Raw genomic sequence first — 19335 nt, 5'->3', positions numbered from 1 at the left:
TGTTTAATCAGATTGTTGATATGCCACACCTGTCAGGTGAATGGATTATCTTGGCAAAGGAGAAATGCTCACTAAAAGGAATGTAAACAAATTTGTGCACAAAATTTGGAACATATCTGGGATTTTTTATTTCAGCTCATGAAACATGGGACCAACACTTCAAATTATGCTTTTATATTTTTGTTCAAAGTATTTGTGAATTGTAATAATGTAGCTAATCAGATTGTTTGGCAGGCAAAAATGACCTAAAACTAAATGTTATGCAAGGTAGATGTAAATTCTTCATGGGTAGTTAGCTAGCTAACAATTCTTTATGGCCATCTGGCCAGTTAACCCTATTTACCTATTATGGGCTTGCGATCGACGCACACTAGTGGCTTTGTAGGCAGGTAAACATGCCAAAATTAACATAGGTTAATAAATAAAATATTGCAGTCAGGCAACATATGAAATGTGAATAGGCAACATTTCATTCTGAAATCTGAGCGTATTTTCATGGCCGCCAGTTATTTCAAGAAATTTTGCGCAATTGTTTGTGTTGTTGCGTCATATCCTTTACATACTTTCCGTTGAAGTTTGCGTCGATGCATGTTTCAAAATATGTACAAATGGAGTACGCATTCGAGAAGTGCCCTCCGTGCGTTGTTTTGCATTCTTTGATTTGGACACATACTCCGATCCGCCAATGCTCCAATTTGTAGTCCAGAGAGGACATATGAATCAAAAATTATTCCCTCGTTATGTCAAGATCACAACTTATTTATCTCATGATCACGACATAGCAAAAATGGTTTTGTCGAGATCACAAGATAAGCTCTATAAATAGGAGTGGACGTATTGATGATAGATTGACAGTATGGCAGAGCCCACGGTGGATCAGTGCATATGTATTATTATTTTCACCTTTATTTAACCAGGTCGGCCAGTTGAGAACAAGTTCTCATTTACAATTGCGACCTGGCCAAGATAAAGCAAAGCAGTGCGACACAAACAACACAGAGTTACACATGGAATAAACACACATACAGTCAATAACACAATATAACAATATATATACACAGTGTGTGCAAATATAGTAAGATTAGGGAGGTAAGGCAAAAAATAGGCCATAGTGGCGAAATAATTACAATTTAGCAATTAAACCCTGGAGTGATAGATGTGCAGAAGATGAATGTGCAAGTAGAGATACTGGGGTGCAAAGGAGCAACAACAAAAAAATAACAATATGGGGATGAGGTAGTTGGGTGGGCTATTTACAGATGGGCTGTGTACAGGTGCAATGATCGGTAAGCTGCTCTGACAGCTGATGCTTAAAGTTAGTGAGGGAGATATAAATCTCCAGCTTCAGTGATTTTTGCAATTCATTCCAGTCATTGGTAGTAGAGAACTGGAAGGAAAGGTGACCAAAGGGGGAGTTGGCTTTGGGGATGACCAGTAAAATATACCTTCTGGAGCGCGTGCTACAGGTGGGTGCTGCTATGGTGACCAGTGAGCTGAGATAAGGCAGGGCTTTACCTAGCAAAGACTTATAGATGACCTGGAGCCAGTGGGTTTTGTGACGAATATGAAGCGAGGGCCAGCCAATGAGAGCATACAGGTCGCTGTGGTGGGTAGTATATTGGGCTTTGGTGACAAAACGGATGACACTGTGATAGACTACATCCAATTTGCTGAGTAGAGTGTTGGAGGCCATTTTGTAAATGACATCGCCGAAGTCACGGATCAGTAGGATAGTCAGTTTTACGAGGGTATGTTTGGCAGCATGAGTGAAGGATGCTTTGTTGCGAAATAAGAAGCCGATTCTAGATTTAATTTTGGATTGGAGATGCTTAATGTGAGTCTGGAAGGAGAGTTTCAGTCTAACCAGACACCTAGGTATTTGTAGTTGTCCACATATTCTAAGTCAGAACCGTCCAGAGTAGTGATGCTAGATGGGCGGCGGGAGCGGGCAGCGATTGGCTGAAGAGCATGCATTTAGTTTTACTTGCATTTAAGAGCAGTAGGAGGCCACGGAAGGAGTGTTGTATGGCATTGAAGCTCGTCTGGAGGTTAGTTAACACAGTGTCCAAAGAAGGGCCAGAAGTAAACAGAATGGCGTCGTCTGCGTAGAGGTGGATCAGAGAATCACCAGCAGCAAGTGCAACATCATTGATGTAGACAGAGAAAAGAGTCAGCCCGAGAATTGAACCCTGTGGCACCTAGCCCAGCTGATTTGTAGGGGCCCAGATTATGCAGATTATGTTTTGTGCTGGTCAAGGGCAGTCAAGTCTGGAGTGAACCAAGGGCTATATCTGTTCTTAGTTCTACATTTTTTGAATGGGGCATGCTTATTTAAGATGGTGGGGAAAGCACTTATAGAGAATAACCAGGCATCCTCTACTGATGGAATGAGGTCAATATCCTTCCAGGATACCCGGGCCAGGTCGATTAGAAAGGCCTGATCGCTGAAGTGTTTTAGGGAGCGTTTGACAGTGATGAGGGGTGGTCGTTTGACCGCGGACCCATTACGGACACAGGAAATTAGGCAGTGATCACTGAGATCCTGGTTGAAGACAGCAGAGGTGTAATTTAGAGGGCAGGTTGGTCAGGATGATATCTATGAGGGTGCCCGTGTTTACGGATTTAGGGTTGTACCTGGTAGGTTCATTGATAATTTGTGTGCGATTCAGGGCATCTAGCTTAGATTGTAGGAAGGCCAGGGTGTTAAGCATATCCCAGTTTAGGTCACCTAACAGTACAAACTCTGAAGATAAATGGGGGGCAATTAATTCACATATGGTGTCCAGGGCACAGCTGGGGGCTGAGGGGGATCTATAACAAGCAACAGTGAGAGACTTATTTCTGGAAAGGTGGATTTTTAAAAGTAGAAGCTCGAACTGTTTGGGAACAGACCTGGCTAGCATGACAGAATTCTGCAGGCTAACTCCACCCCCTTTGCCAGTTCTATCTTGGCGGAAAATGTTGTAGTTGGGGATGGAAATTTCAGAATTTTGTGGCCTTCCTAAGCCAGGATTCAGACACGGCTAGGACATCAGGGTTGGCGGAGTGTGCTAAAGCAGTGAATAAAACAAACTTAGGGAGGAGGCTTCTGATGTTAAAATGCATGAAACCAAGGCTTTTACGGTTACAGAAGTCAACAAATGATAGCGCCTGCGGGTCAGTTAGGTACATACAGGAGTTCGAGGCTGGGGCCGGCAGGTAAACAAAATGAGGTACCGTGTTATTGAAACAGTCCAGGGGGCATCAGCTGTGTAGCCGAGTGATCATAGGGTCAAAAGCGCAAGCGATAGGTGAGTCAGGGTGCCGTTCAGTAGTCACTACTACACTAGGCGAGCAGGGGGCACAGCGTTCAGAAAAGCTAGCGGGCCTTGGCTAGTAGATGGTTCTTCGGCGACATCGTAACAGAATAGCCTGTTGAGATCACGTCGGCAGTGCAGTCGTGATGGATCGGCAGGTCTCCGTGACGACAATAAAAGGGTCCAGGCCAATTGGCAAAGGAGGTATTGTAGCCCTAGAATTAGCTGATATATGGGCCTAGCTCGAGGCTTGAGCTAGCCTGTGCTTGCTTCGGGACAGAGGTGTTCGCTAACAGTAGCCACTCGTTTGCAGCTAGCTAGCTGCGATGACCCGGTGTAATAATCCAGAGCGGCAGGAATCCAGTGATGTGGTAGAGAGAAGCAGTCCGAAATGCTCTGGGTTGATATCGCTCTGTGCAGACTGGCAGGTGTGGTCCGAGCTAAGGCTGGCTGGTGACCGAGAAAAAGGTGAAGACCGCTAATCGTGGCTAACAAAGACTAGTAGCTAGTTAGCTGGCTAGCTCCTGATTGCAGTGCCAGTTATAAGGAATAAAAATAGCTGATTATTGATTGTTACACTAAGGGATGGTACATTTCATGTGAACATCATGCTTTCATTTGTTTGGAGCTCATTATCAGTTCATAAATTAGAATGTTAGCAAGCTAAAATGACCCTTACCTTGAGCTAAGAGCTCTTGGGGCATCTAAGCCCTTGTGGGGCATTTAAGCCCTGAACGATGCCTGACAGGCAGCCCTGTCTCCCAGGCTGTGCCACCCCCAAGACCATACCTAATCCCATGAAAGCAACAACGCGGCTAGTTTGGCTAGTCTTGTGAGCGAGAGAGCTACCTAGCTAGGTAGTCTTGTTAGCTAGCTAGCTACCTAGCTTGTTATCTATGCTGGTTGTTAGCGTGCATAACTGATATGTGTATAATTGTAAGGGGCACTTCATGTTTTATAGGTAATATTTACAGAGTGGCTGAGCTCCATTCCTGACTGGCTGATCAGATTACATTTCAGCCTCAGAGCTTGATCAGATTCAGTAGCAGCCTCAGAGGCTTTTAGATTGGGATTCTGTTTTGTAGGTTGTTTCATAGTTAAAGGTCATTGCAGGCAGATTAGAAGTCAGTGTATTATGTATGTGATCTAGACTGGGTGCGCTCTATTCCTGGCAGGCTGATCAGATTCAATAGCAGCCTCAGAGACTAATAAGCCATGATGCTGCCTTGTAGGCTGTCTGCAAAGAGCCTTACATATGAAATAGCCTGCAAGGCTGCATCCTGATTCATCAGCCTCTGAGGCTGAAATGTAATCTGATCAGCCTGTCAGGAATGGAGTTTACCAACTGTAAATGTAAATATTATCCACAAAACATGAAGTGTTCCTTATAATTATACACATATCAGTTATGCAAGCTAACAACCAGCATAGATAACTAGCTTGATTGTTAGCTAGGTAGTTAACAAGACTAACTAACTATCTCACAAGACTAGCCAAGTTATGTGTGTTGTTCCTTGCATATGATTGGCTGTGGTCTTGGGGGGCGGCACGCAGACCGGGAGACAGGGCTGCCTCTCAGGCATTGTTCAAGGCTTAAATGCCCCACAATGCGATCAACGCTGCCACAGGGCTTCTTCATGAAGTGGTTATCGTGCATCTAAACAAATCAATGGATGATGCATGGTACTTTTATCTTGTGATCTCAACACACCACTTATGAAATAAATAAGTTATGATTGACATAACGTGGGATATTTTTTATTTATTCATATGTCCTCTCTGGACTTCTTTCAATGTGGGTGCTCGAAGCACGGTAGTATGCATTTTGAGAAACACCCACTGTGTGAGAGTGAAGTCTTGCTTCTTACTCAACTCAATATCTGCTGTCTTGCTCATGGCAACGTCATTGCCCTGAGTCTACCTTTAATATGACCGAAAATATATAATCTCAATCCAATCACATCATTTGAACAACTAATGGTCAGACCAATCCAATACAACTAACAGGGGGAGGAAAGTGAAAGGTCATACCTGTATCAGTGCCAGTGAGGTCATGGATCTCATTGATATCCATAAAGCCCTCCATGGAAGAAGACAAACTGTCAAATCAAGATAGAGAAATGCATGTCAAATGTTATCCAATCTACCAGAAATGCTGTTGATTTAATTGAAGTACATTTACAAGTTGAAAGACTTGTGAGAGCTTGACCTGAAGGGTCAGAGTGTGCCGACATGGCCATACTCGTATTCATAATCATATTCGTAAATTAACAGTCAGATCGGATGACACGAGCAATCGGGGGAAAGAATTAAGTGTTTAAATGACTAAGTAGATGGCTAAATGCACATTCTCCCTGCAAAAACGCTGCAGATTACAGTAGGAACACCGCGCAGAGGGGTGGGTGTGTGTCTGTCCTCAACCTGCGCAGGCAGCCAAGTTTGCTGTCACTTAGAATGCCCACCATCGTTGACTTTTTCTACCTACCCTTTCCTTGCTTGTTAGATATTATGCACATTGATAGCAAACATCCTCGCCATGTAATATATCATAGTAGCAGACAGCAGCAAACTGATCTGGTGAAATTATAAAAAGGGAGTGGACAGAGAAATACAGCTTCACTCTATCCAATCAGAGCAGCAGGATCAACATACAGCCCACCCTTTTCTTTACAGACAGCCAATCGCATTATATAGACTACATAGAACCTCGCACATGACCAACTGGAGAAAGATATGAGCTGGCACCCCCAAAAAATGTTTTTTTCAATCACGGATCATTACACAAAATACTCTGATCATAACCGGATCCAGAATATTGCCCATATACGTTACAATAGTAGTTCTTGTCCAACTACTCAACACACCACTACTGAAGAGCCATCCCTCACTTTGAATTAATGCAGGAAATCTACATTTGCCCAACAGTTGTCATCTGTAGTTCAACAGCAGACAATGCTAAACTAGTAAAATGATAATAATGTAAAATCGAGACTATGGAACAAGTCCAGGAAAAAAATAAAAGCCTACAACACAACGCAAACAGGCAGACTTTATTTCACTCTTTATTCCCGTTGACTTGGAGGGGGGGGGGGGGGGGGGGACATAACAGACAGTTTGTCACTACAAAGGTTAGCTCTGGTCCAGGGTGTTAGTGAGGTTTACTAACAATGAGCCTATAAAAATAGAATGAATCACTGTCTATACTGAACAAAAATAACGCAACATGCAACAATTTCAAAGATTTTACTGAGTTACAGTTCATATGAGGAAATCAGTCAACTGAAATAAATTCATTAGGCCCTAATCTATGGATTTCATATGACTGGGAATACAGATATGCATCTGTTGGTCACAGATCCCTTCAAAAAAAAAGGTAGATCGTGGATTAGAAAACCAGTCAGTATCTGGTGTGACCACCATCTGCCTCACGCAGCTCGACATCTCCTTCGCATAGAGTTAATCAGGCTGTTGATTGTGGCCTGTGGAATTTTGAGCCCGTCCTCTTCAATGAATGTGCAAAGTTGTTGGATATTGTCAGGAACTGGAACACGCTGTCGTACACGTCGACTCATTAAACCCAAACATGCTCAATGGGTGACGTGTGGTGAGTATGCAGGCCATGGAAGAACTGCCACATTTCAGCTTTCAGGAATTGTGTACAGATCCTTACGACATGGGGCCGTTCATTATCATGCCGAAACATGAGGTAATGGCGACTGATGAATGACACAACAATGGGCTTCAGGATCTCATCACAGTAGCTGTGCATTCAAAATTACCATCAATAACATGCAATTGTGTTAATTGACCGTAGCTTATGCCTGCCCATACCATAACCTCACCATGGGCCACTCTGTTTACAACATTGGTATCAGCAAACCGCTCGCCCAAACAACGCCATACACATGGTCTGCGATTGTGAGGCTGATTGGACGTACTGCCAAATTCTCTAAAACAGTGTTTGAGGTGGCTTAAGGTAGAGAAATTAACATTGAATTCTCTAGCTACAGCTCTGGTGGACATTCCTGCAGTCAGCATGCCAACTGCACATATGTGGCATAGTGTTGTGACAAAATTGCACATTTTAGAGTGGCCTTTTATTGTTTCCAGCACAAAGTGCACCTGTGTAATGATCATGCTGTTTAATCACATGCTGCCACACCTGTCCGGTGGATGGATTATCTTGGCAAAGGAGAAATGCTCACTAACAGAGATGTAAACAAATTTGTGCACAACATTTCAGAGATATTTCAAGGAAAGTTTCAGGGATATTTTATTTCAGCTCATAAAACATGAGACCAACACTTTACACGCTGCGTTTATATTTTTGTTCAGTGTAGTTCTATGCCTGAGCCTACCGGAGCCCTGGACCAGAGCTATACAAAGGCCACATTTGAATTCAAAATAAGACAAACATAAAATCCAGGCATCGACCTAGTAGACAAGACTATATGCACTATGGCAAGTTATGAATAGAAAAAGACAGGAATTGGGTGTTCATTTCCCCATGTCCATAACATTTAATTAACACAGATAATTTCTGGTAAAGGAGCATTCCTCCCTCATTCATGCATCCCATAGAGAAAAGGTGAATTTCGAGCAAGATTGGCTGCTTACTACAGGAGGCATGTAAACGTTAGATACACTACATGGTCGAAAGTATGTGGACACCTGCTCGTCAAACATCTCATTCCAAAAACATGGGCATTAATATGGAGTTGGTCCCCCCTTTGCTTCTATAACAGCCACAACTCTTCTGGGAAGGATTTCCACTAGATGTTGGAACATTAATAAGGGGACTTGCTTCCATTCATCCACAAGAGCATTGGTGAGGTCGGGTACTGATGTTTGGCGCTTAGGCCTTCTGCGGGGACTTGCTTCTAATCAGCCACAAGAGCATTGGTGAGGTAGGGCACTGATGTTGGGCGCTTAGGCCTGGCTCACAGTCGGCATTCCAATTCATCCCAAATGAGTTCGATGGGGTTGAGGTCATTGCTCTGTGCAGGCCAGTCAAGTTCTTCCACACCAAATCTCTGGAGAAAAAAAAATCTCTATGGACCTCACTTTGTGCTGAAGCAGGAAAGGGCCATCCCCAAACTGTTGCCACAAAGTTGTAAGCAAAGAATCATCTAGAATGTGCTGTAGCATTAAGACTCCCCTTCACTGGAACTAAGGGGCCTGGCCCAAACCATGAAAAACAGCCCCAAACCATTATTCGTCCTCCACCAAACTTTCAGTTGGCATTGGGGCAGGTAGTGTTCTCCTGGATCCACCAAACCCAGATTTGTCCATCAGCCCGTCAAATGGTGACGCGAGATTCATCACTCCAGAGAACGCGTTTCCACTACTCCAGAGTCCAATGGCGGCGAGCTTTACACCACTCCAGCCGATGCTTGGCATTACGCATGGTGATCTTAGGCTTGTGTGCAGCTGCTGGGCAATGGAAACCCATTTTATGAAGCTCCCGACGAACAGTTCTTGTGATGATGTTGCATCCAAATGCAGTTTAGAACTCAGTAGTGAGTGTTGCGTCGGAGGACAGGCAATTTTTATGCGCTACAACACTCGGCGGTCCCGTTCTGTGGCCTACCACTTCGCGGCTGAGCAGTTGTTGCTCCTAGACATTTCCACTTCACAATAGCAGCACATACAGTTGACCGGGGCAGCTCTAGCGTTGCAAGAATTTGACAAACTGACTTGTTGGAAAGGTGGCATCCTATGATGGTGCCACGTTGAAAGTCACTGGGCGCTGGGATCAAATCCGAGACTGTAGTGACGCCTCAAGCACTGCGATGCAGTGCCTTAGACCGCTGCGCCACTCGGGAGGCCCAAAAGTATGCTGTTTTAAACAAAAATACAGATATCCTCCACAACTAGCGAAGTAGCTAATAAGCTAGCAAGTTCATGGAATGTTTGCACTAACTTTAGCTAATAGCTCATTTACGTTTACATTTTAGTCATTTAGCAGACACTCTTATCCAGAGCGACTTACAGAGTGCATATATACTACCGTTCAAAAGTTTGGGGTGACTTAGAAATGTCCTTGTTTTCCATGAAAACATACATGAAATTAGTTGCAAAATGAATAGGACATATAGTCAAGACGTTGACATGGTTATAAATAATGATTTTTAATTTAAATAATAATTGTGTCTGTCAAACTTTGCTTTCGTCAAAGAATCCTCCATTTGGAGCAATTACAGCCTTGCAGACCTTTGGAATTCTAGTTGTCAATTTGTTGAGGAAAACTAAAGAGATTTCACCCCATGCTTCCTGAAGCACCTCCCACTAGTTGGACTAGCTTGATGGGCACACTACCATACGGTCAAGCTCCCACAACAGCTCAATAGGGTTGAGATCCGGTGACTGTGCTGGACACTCCATTATAGATCAAATACCAGCTGACTGCTTCTTCCCTAAATAGTTCATGCATAGCTTGGAGCTGTGCTTTGGGTCATTGTACAGTTGTAGGAGGAAATTGGCTCCAATTAAGCGCCGTCCACAGGGTATGGCATGGCGTTGCAAAATCGAGTGAAAGCATTCCTTCTTCAAGATCCCTTTAACAAATCTCCCACTTTACCACCACCAGAGCACCCCCCCAGACCATCACATTGTCTCCACCATGCTTGAGATGGCATCAAGCCTCTTTTCATTTTTTCTGCGTCTCACAAATGTTCTACTTTGTGATCCGAACATCTCAAACTTAGAATCGTTTGTCCATAACACTTTTTTCCAATCTTCCACTTTCCAGTGTCAGTGTTCTTCTTCCCATCTTAATCTTTTCTTTTTATTGGCCAGTCTGAGATATGGCATTTTCTTTGCAACTCTGAATAGAAGGCCAGCAACCATAAGTCGCCACTTCACTGTTGACGTTGAGACTGGTGTTTTGCGGGTACAATTTAATGAAGCTGCCAGTTGAGGGACTTGTGAGGCATCTGTTTCACAAACTAGACACTCTAATGTACTTGTCCTCTTGCTCAGTTGTGCACCGGGGCCTCCCACTCCTCTTTCTATTCTGGTTAGAGCCAGTTTGCGCTGTTCTGTGAAGGGAGTAGTACACAGCGTTGTACGAGATCTTCAGTTTCTGGCAATTTCTCGCATGGAATAGCCTTCATTTCTCAGAACAAGAATAAACTAACGAGTTTCAGAATAAAGTTATTTGTTTCTGGCCATTTTGAGCCTGTAATCGAACCTACAAATTCTGATGCTCCAGATACTCAACTAGTCTAAAGAAGGCCAGTTTAATTGCTTCTTTAATCAGGACAACAGTTTTCAGCTGTGCTAACATAATTGCAAAAGTGTTTTCTAATGATCAATTAGCCTTTTACAATGATAAACTTGGATTAGCTAACACAACGTGCCATTGGAACACAGGAGTGATGGTTGCTGATAATGGGCCTCTGTACGCCTATGAAGATATTCCATTTAAAAAATCAATCCTTTACAACATTAACAATGTCTACACTGTATTTCTGATAAATTTTATGTTATTTTAATGGCCAAAATAATTTATTTTCTTTAAAAAACAAGGACATTTCTAAGTAACCCCAAACTTTTGAACGGTAGTGTATAAAAACTTAGCAAAAAAGAAACGTCCTCTCACTGTCAACTGCATTTATTTTCAGCAAATTTAACATGTGTAAATATTTGTGTGAACGTAACAAGATTCAACAACTGAGACATAAACTGAACAAGTTCCACAGACATGTGACTAACAGAAGTGGAATAATTTGTCCCTGAACAAAGGGGGGGTCAAAATCAAAAGTAACAGTCAGTATCCGGTGTGGCCACCAGCTGCATTAAGTACTTCAGTGCATCTCCTCCTCATGGACTGCACCATATTTGCCAGTTCTTGCTGTGAGATGTTACCCAACTCTTCCACCAAGAACCTGCAAGTTCCCGGATATTTCTGGGGGGGATGGCCCAGCCCTCACCCTCTGATCCAACAGGTCCCAGACGTGCTCAATGGGATTGAGATCCGGGCTCTTCACTGGCTATGGCAGAACACTGACATTCTTGTCTTGCAGGAAATCAGCCATACTGCTCGTTCTGTGCGTGGTGGCATTGTCATGCTCGAGGGGCATGTCAGGATGAGCCTACAAGAAGGGTACCACATGAGGGAGGAGGATGTCTTCCCTGTAACGCACAACGTTGTGATTGCCTGCAATGACAACAAGCTCAGTCCGATGATGCTGTGACACACCGCCACAGACCATGACGGACCCCCCACCTCAAAAACAATCCCGCTCCAGAGTACAGACCTCGGTGTAACGCTAATTCCTTCATCGATGAATGCGAATCTGACCATCACCCCTGGTGAGACAAAACCGCGACTCGTCAGAGAAGATCACTTTTTGCCAGTCCTGTCTGGTCCAGTGACGGTGGGTTTGTGCCCATAGGCGACGTTGTTGCCAGTGATGTTTGGTGAGGACCTGCCTTAAAACAGGCCTATAAGCCCTCAGTCCAGCATCTCTCAGCCTATTGCGTACAGTCTGAGCACTGATGGAGGGATTGTGCGTTCCTGGTGTAACACGGCAGTTGTTGCCATCCTGTACCTGTCCCGCAGGTGTGATGTTCGGATGTACCGATCCTATGCAGGTGTTGTTACACGTGGTCTGCCACTGCGAGGACGATCAGCTGTCCGTCCTATCTCCCTGTAGCGCTGTCTTAGGTGTCTCACAGTATGGACATTGCAATTTATTGCCCTGGTCACATCTGCAGTCCTTATGCCTCCTTGCAGCATGCCTAAGGCACGATCACGCAGATGAGCAGGGACCCTGGGCATCTTTCTTTTGGTGTTTTTCAGAGTCAGTATAAAGGCCTCTTTAGTGTCCTACGTTTTCATAACTGTGACCTTAATTGGCTACCGTCTAAGCTGTTAGTGTCTTAACGACCATTCCACAGGTGCATGTTCATTAATTGTTTATGGTTCATGGGAAACAGTGTTTAAACCCTTTACAATGAATATCTGTGAAGTTATTTGGATTTTTACGAATGATATTTGAAAGACAGGGTCCTGAAAAAGGGACGTTTCTTTTTTGCTGAGTATTTATATTTTTTCATACTGGTCCCCGTAGGAATCGAACCCACAACCCTGGTGATGCAAGGGCCAAGCTTTACCAACTGAACCACATGGAACTTGAAGGAGAAGTTCTTTTTTTTTTTTTTACAACGAAATCTCTATTTATGATGTAAATGGCATGTTATAGAAGGGTCCAGACACCTTTATGATTTTACATGTTTGAGAGACTTACCGGAAAAGAGCAAAACACTTCATCATCCTAGTTGTGTGTTATGGGGGCCCCGAAAAAACATTAACCAAGTTTAAAAAACAAAACAAATATGTCCTTTTAAAAACAGCAAAGCTCTCAGTATAGTGTTGCAGGTCTTTAGTTGAACTTTATTCGTTTCACCTATCCAGCTGTTTCATCCTCCATGTAGCCTGCTGCTACAGGTAACTGCCAGAATAAAGGAAACACCTACATAAAGTTGTCTTAATAGCGCATTGGGACACCACTAGCCGCCACAACAGTTTTAATACGCCTTGGCATAGATTCTACAAGTGTCTGGAATGTCATGTGTGGAAGCACCCCAAGCCTTCAATATACTTTGTATATCTGATTTGACCTCATTTACTCAAGTGTTTCCTTTATTTTTGGCAGTTACTTGTAGAATGGACGGAGAGGTAATGCTCGAGTCGCAACGAAATGGAATACAACGTTGCAGATAAAGTACAGAATGACACAATTTCATGTGTACAACATCTAAAGACCGGCATCACAATACTGGGAGATTTGCCGTTTCTAAAAGGACATATTTGGGTGTTTTTGGAGTCTTTGTTCATGTTTTTTGGGGGGCCTCATACTACACAATCGTTTTCCACCATTCATTTTATCCTTTGTGAATTTTAGAAACACTTCAAATAAGGGCTGTGTTTTTGTGTAGGTTTACCCTGGTGTGACGTTTTGATAACCGTGTAAAACTCTCTCCAACAAGGTGACTTTTATAAATATATTCGCCTGTATTTACCCCCCAAAAATTAAATGCTAATTAGCTGCTAATGTGACTATCATACAGAACTACAAATGCCTGTCTCAAGCCTCACTTCCTCACCAATGCCATGATGATTTGGATGACACTGACAAATCGAGGCAAAGGTAAAAATCTCTGGATAAACTAATTAATAAATTGGCTAAAGTTGTTTAAAAAGGACAATTCTGTGAACTATCTTGGGCAAGTTTTAAATTGAAAATGCCTGTTACCATCTAGGTAGCTAGCTCAGGGTTAGCAACATTAGCCGTTTATTTGTCTAGCCATTTAAATACATGTCAAATTCAGGAAAAAAACATTTAGCTTTGATTTTTATAAACCAACAGTTTAGCTTGCTAGTTTACTAGCTAGCTAACTTAGATGGTGAGGCTAGGGCTAGGCGTTCTTGATAATGCTACTCTAGCTAGCTGTATTATTTTAGTCTTTCTTTTTGAGGGGTTTCAGAGTCAGACTGATTAGCATCCTCTCGGGGCAACACTTTACTGCCGGAAAACATGGATATGTTTGCTGTTACCCTCTGGACAGCAGATCATTAGTATAGCTAGTAGACAAAGTTAAGTAACCTTATTTAGTCCTACCTGCTATGGTGGGTTTTAATTTAATTGATATTCACACGTTTGTTTTTGAGGTACAATTAAATGTCATGTTATCGATGCCAAACTGCTATCCTTGTTTTAGGTTATTGTCCTGCTGAAAGGTGAATTTGTCTCTCGGTGTCTGTTGGAAAGCAGACAAACAGGTTTTTCTCTAGGATTTTGCCTGTGCTTAGCTCTATTTCGTTTATTTTTATCCCCCCAAAAAACTCCCAAGTCCTTGTCGATGACCCATAACATGACCTTCCGGGTGGCGCAGTGGTCTAGGGCACTGCATCGCAGTGCTAGCTGCGCCACCAGAGTCTCTGGGTTCGCGCCCAGGCTGGGCTGGGTTCGCGCCCAGGATCTGTCGCAGCCGGCCGCAACCGGGAGGTCCGTGGGGGCGACGCACAATTGGCATAGCGTCGTCCGGGTTAGGGAGGGTTTGGCCGGTAGGGATATCCTTGTCTCAGTATGTAAATGTAATTTAAAAAAAAATGTATGCACTCTACTGTAAGTCGCTCTGGATAAGAGCGTCTGCTAAATGACTAAAATGTAAAATGTAATGATGCAGCCACCACCATGCTTGAAAATATGAAGAGCGGTACTCAGTGTTTTTATGTGTTGGATTTGTCCCAAACATAACACTTTGTTTTCCGGACTTAAAGTACCTTTCTTTGCCACATTTTTTGCCGTTTTAAATTAGTGCCTTACTGCAAACAGGAAGCATGTTTTGGAATATTGTTATTCTGTACAGGCTTCCTTCTTTTCACTGTGTCAATTAGATTAGTATTGAGGAGTAACTATACTGAACAAAAATGCCACATTAAAGATTCCAGTTACAGTTCGTTAGGCCCTAATCTATCGATTTCACGACTGGGCAGGGGCGCCAATCAGAACGAGTTTTTCCACACAAAAGGGCTTTATTACAGAACCCCCCCCCCCCCCCCTCAGACGATCCCGCAAGTGAAGAAGCCAGATGTGGAAGTCCTGGGCTGGCGTGGTAACACGTGGTCTGCGGTTGTGAAGCCGTTTGGACGTACTGCCAAAATCTCTAAAATGATGAAGGCGGCTTACGGTAAACAAAATCAAATCTCTGGCAACAGCTCTGGTGGACATTCCTGCAGTCAGCATGACAATTGCATGCTCCCTAAAAACTTGAGACTGTAGCATTGTGTTTTGTGACAAAACTGCACATTTTAGAGTGGCCTTTTGTTGTCCCCAGCACAAGGTGCACCTGGGTAATGATCATGCTGTTTAATCAGCTTCTTGATATGCCACACCTGTCAGGTGGATGAATTATCTTGCAAAGGATAAAATGCTCACTTACAGGGATGTAAACAAATTTGTTCACAACATTTGTGCATATGGAAAATGTCTGGGAACTTTTATTTCAGCTCATGAAGCATGGGACCAACACTTTACATGTTGCGTTTATATTTTTGTTCCGTGTACAATGTTGTTGAGCCAACCTTCCTTTTCTATCTCAGCCATTAAACTTTGTAACTGTTTTAAAGTCACCATTGGCCTCATGGTGAAATCCCAGAGCGGTTTCCTTCCTCTCCAGCAACTGAGTTAACCTCTCTTGGGTAGGGGGCAGTATTTTCATGTCTGGATGAAAAGCGTGCCCAGAGTAAACTGCCTGCTACTGAGGCCCAGATGCTAGGATATGCATATTATTAGTAGACTTGGATAGAAAACACTCCGAAGTTTCTAAAACTGTTTGAATGATGTCTGTGAATAACAGAACTCATATGGCAGGCAAAAACCTGAGAAAAAATCCAACCCGGAAGTGGGAAATCTGAGGTTTGTAGTTTTTCAACTCTTTGCTTATCCAAGATACAGTGGAAATGGGGTCATATTGCACTTCCTAAAGTTTCACTAGATGTCAACAGTCTTTAGAACCTTGTTTGAGGCTTCTACTGTGAAGTGGGGTCGAATGAGAGGGGAATGAGTCAGAGGTCTGCCAGAGAGCCACGAGCTGACCAGGCGCGTTCACGTGAGAAAGTTAGCTTGCGTTCCATTGCATGTCTGAAGACAAAGGAATTCTCCGGTTGGAACATTATTGAAGATTTATGTTAAAAACATCCTAAAGATTGATTCTATACATCGTTTGACATGTTTCTACGGTCTGTAACGGAACTTTTTGACTTTGTCTGCACCTAGTGATCGTGCGTCATGAATTTTGATTACTGGGCTAAACGCGCAAACAATAAGGAGGTATTTGGACATACATGATGGACTTCATCAAACAAAACAAACATTTCTTGTGGAACTGGGATTCCTGGGAGTGCATTCTGATGAAGATCATCAAAGGTCAGTGAATATTTATAATGCTATTTCTGACTTCTGTTGACTACACAACATGGCGGATATCTGTTTGGGTTGTGTTGGTCTCTGAGCGCTGTACTCATATTATTGCATGGTGTGCTTTTTCCGTAAAGTTTTTTTGAAAATCTGACACAGCGGTTACATTAAGGAGAAGTGGATCTAAAATTCCATGCATAGCAGTTGTATCTTTTAGCAATGTTTATTATGAGTATTTCTGTAAATTGATGTGGATCTCTGCAAAATCACCGGATGTTTTGGAACTACTGAACATAACGCGCCAATGTAAACTCAGATTTTTGGATATAAATATGAACTTTACCGAACAAAACATACATGTATTGTGTAACATGAAGTCCTATGAGTGTCATCTGATGAAGATCAAAGGTTAGTGATTCATTTTATCTCTATTTCTTATTTTTGTGACTCCTCTCTTTGGCTGGAAAAATGGCTGTGTTTTTCTGTGACTTGGCTCTGACCTAACAATCGTTTGGTGTGCTTTCGTCGTAAAGCCTTTTTGAAATCGGACACTGTGGCTGGATTTACAACAAGTGTATCTTTAAAATGGTGTAAAATACTTGTATGTTTCAGGAATTTTAATTATTGGATTTCTGTTGTTTTGAATTTGGCGCCCTGCAGTTTCACTGGCTGTTGACGAGGTGAGACGCTACCGTCCCACATACCCTAGAGAGTTTAAGAAGCACGCCTGTATCCTTGTAGTGACTGGGTGTATTGACACCCCATCCAAAGTGTAATTAATAACTTCACCATGCTCAAAGGGATATTCAATGTCTGCTCGACTGAGGGACTTTACAGATAATTGTATGTGTGGGGTACAGAGATGAGGTAGTCATTCAAAATCATGTTAACCACCATTATTGCACACAGAGTGAGTCCATGCAACTTATGTGACTTGTAAAACACATTTCTACTCCTGAACTCATTTAGGCTTGTAAATACTTTCTGAAGGCACTGTATAATGCATGCTCCACTCTCAAGTTGAACTTTAACTTGTTGACTGATGCCATGGCGGCGGCTACTAAGGGAGCAGCCCCGAACCAGAAGCCAAGGCAGCACAGGTCCACAGTACACCTGCCATGTCTGTCGGGTGAGTAGTATTGGTTGGTACTGTATGTGCCTTTAGGTTCCTCTCCATGTGTAGGCTATTGTACTGGCCTGTGTGGTACGGTATTTCATATGTGGAGCAGTTTGTTGCATCGTGTTTCTTAGTTTATCATTTGTGTCAACTTTGATTTCAATCTAAGCCACAGATTGTTATCTTCCTCCATTTTGTACTTGACCTTTAGAAGTGCAGACCCAAAGACATCCAAGCAGCACTTTGAGAGCAAGTATCCCAAGTCTCCAATGGTCCCAGTACTGGTTGATGTGCAGTCCTAAGTGACCACACACACTCAAAAATGGACCTACAGCTGGGGTAAGATTCTTCCATCATTCACACACAGTAGACATAGTGTAAACCACCATGTTGTCAACAAAATGCACTCATCAATGCTTAAGTTGTATTGTCTATGGCTCAATTTGTATAAATGCTGTGATCACTCATCGTCTTTAATATTGTGATTCACAGACAGACGAAGACCACGATTTTAAATGCTGCAACAGATGGAATAACGCAGAGGGACAGGGGACAGATATTTATGACAACCTAAAAGGGGTGCAGAAGCACAACAGCACCCCATTTTGTGTATTCCATAGCCAACCATCTCTTTAACTACACCTTATTCCACACTATGCCTTCTATGCCCCATGTTCCCTCAACTTCAGCCACTTTGGAACTCTCCATCTTATCTCTATAAACCCACCCTACCTTCACCCATTTTCCCTATGCTGCTTCCTTCACTTCTTCTCCTGATTTGAAAACATCTAGACTCAGCAACACGTTTAAAAGTGTTGTTAAATTGACAAGAATGGTGTTATTATAGCTGCGCATTAGGCATGGCTTCTTTGTTGAGTCTGTCAAGTGTGTTTGTTGTTCTGTTGAGAAACACTTTTTATAAAAAAACCTACCTTACACATCCAGGTTTTCCATTTGTAACTCACCCACCAAATCACAGTATGCGGTTTACATTGTGTTATTTGTGCTGGTCTAATTCCTCAAATGGAAATGAAGAATCTGTGCGTTCTCAGATAGTAATAATAGTGCTCTTCGATGTCCCAGGTTTGTGGCATTGATGAATAAATCATTCAATATTTACTTAAAATCAGAGCTTTTATATGTTATGTATAAAAGGCATATGTATGCATTGTTTACCATTTAGATTTCTTTAAAAACAAATGTAATTGTTGGAGTTCTGGTGTTTGCCGTGATTGACTATGAGCATTCTTGTCAAATAAATATGCTTATTAATTCATGATTATGGACACATTCTGCAATTAGTTAATCTGGCTTAGAATCTGCAGCAGATCTTGTCAACAAGTTAGTTCTCCTGAATTGCTTTAATACAGCAGTGCATTCTGACACCATGAATTGAAAGATTTCACCTTGTTCATATAGTTGCCAGAAATGATAAGGGATTAAAGAAAGACCACTACCGGCTGAAGGAGAAGAGGATCTGGTAAAATATGGGTATGAGACCATCAAATAAATGGCATATAAATTAGTCTTACAAGAATTTCCACGTGAACGAGGATATTGGAAATTTAATCAAAGCCTTTTGGATGAAAACTTGTTTTTAAATGTATAACTGACTTTTTCCGACATAATATAGGTATCCCCTTATTGTATGGGGCACTTTTAAATGTGCCTTTAGACGCCATGCAATTCAATAATCCTCCAAAACAAAAGCAATTTAGGCCAAAAGAGTCCATATTAACAAAGGAAATAGAAGGACTAACAGTACAGATAGATAGCAATAAAAACTGTACCATTGAGGCACAGAATAAGTTAGAGGAGAAATGAAGGAACATCAAGAAAGATCGAGTGTAATATATTATAAAAAAATTAAGTGAACTGGATGAAAGATGGGGGGAAATGTACCAAATTATTTTTTTAAATCTTCAACATAGAAATGATACCAAAAATAATTTTCTGAAACTTATTACAAATGACAGAATCACCCATTATTCAC

The 19335-nt window shown here is 42.4% G+C and overlaps 1 protein-coding gene and 1 long non-coding RNA gene across 2 annotated transcripts in view; one reads left to right on the top strand and one right to left on the bottom strand.

Moving 5' to 3' along the window:
- Positions 1-19335, bottom strand: part of LOC129830379 (death-inducer obliterator 1-like) — a 76336-nt gene that overhangs the window by 42679 nt on the left and 14322 nt on the right. Inside the window, exon 2 of the mRNA XM_055892921.1 lies at positions 5328-5395. Coding sequence (XP_055748896.1) covers positions 5328-5382 — 55 coding nt within the window. The 5' untranslated portion in view covers positions 5383-5395. The remainder of the gene's footprint in view (positions 1-5327; positions 5396-19335) is intronic.
- On the top strand, positions 17280-18093 carry LOC129830381 (uncharacterized). The gene is made up of 3 exons (XR_008755514.1): positions 17280-17354; positions 17554-17681; positions 17835-18093. It is a non-coding gene; the product is annotated as an uncharacterized LOC129830381 (long non-coding RNA).

Source organism: Salvelinus fontinalis, chromosome 31 (genome assembly GCF_029448725.1).
Source record: "Salvelinus fontinalis isolate EN_2023a chromosome 31, ASM2944872v1, whole genome shotgun sequence".
Classification (NCBI taxonomy): Eukaryota; Metazoa; Chordata; class Actinopteri; order Salmoniformes; family Salmonidae; genus Salvelinus; species Salvelinus fontinalis.
Note: the sequence above shows the minus strand (reverse complement) of the source record. Positions and strands in the feature narration are given on the sequence as shown.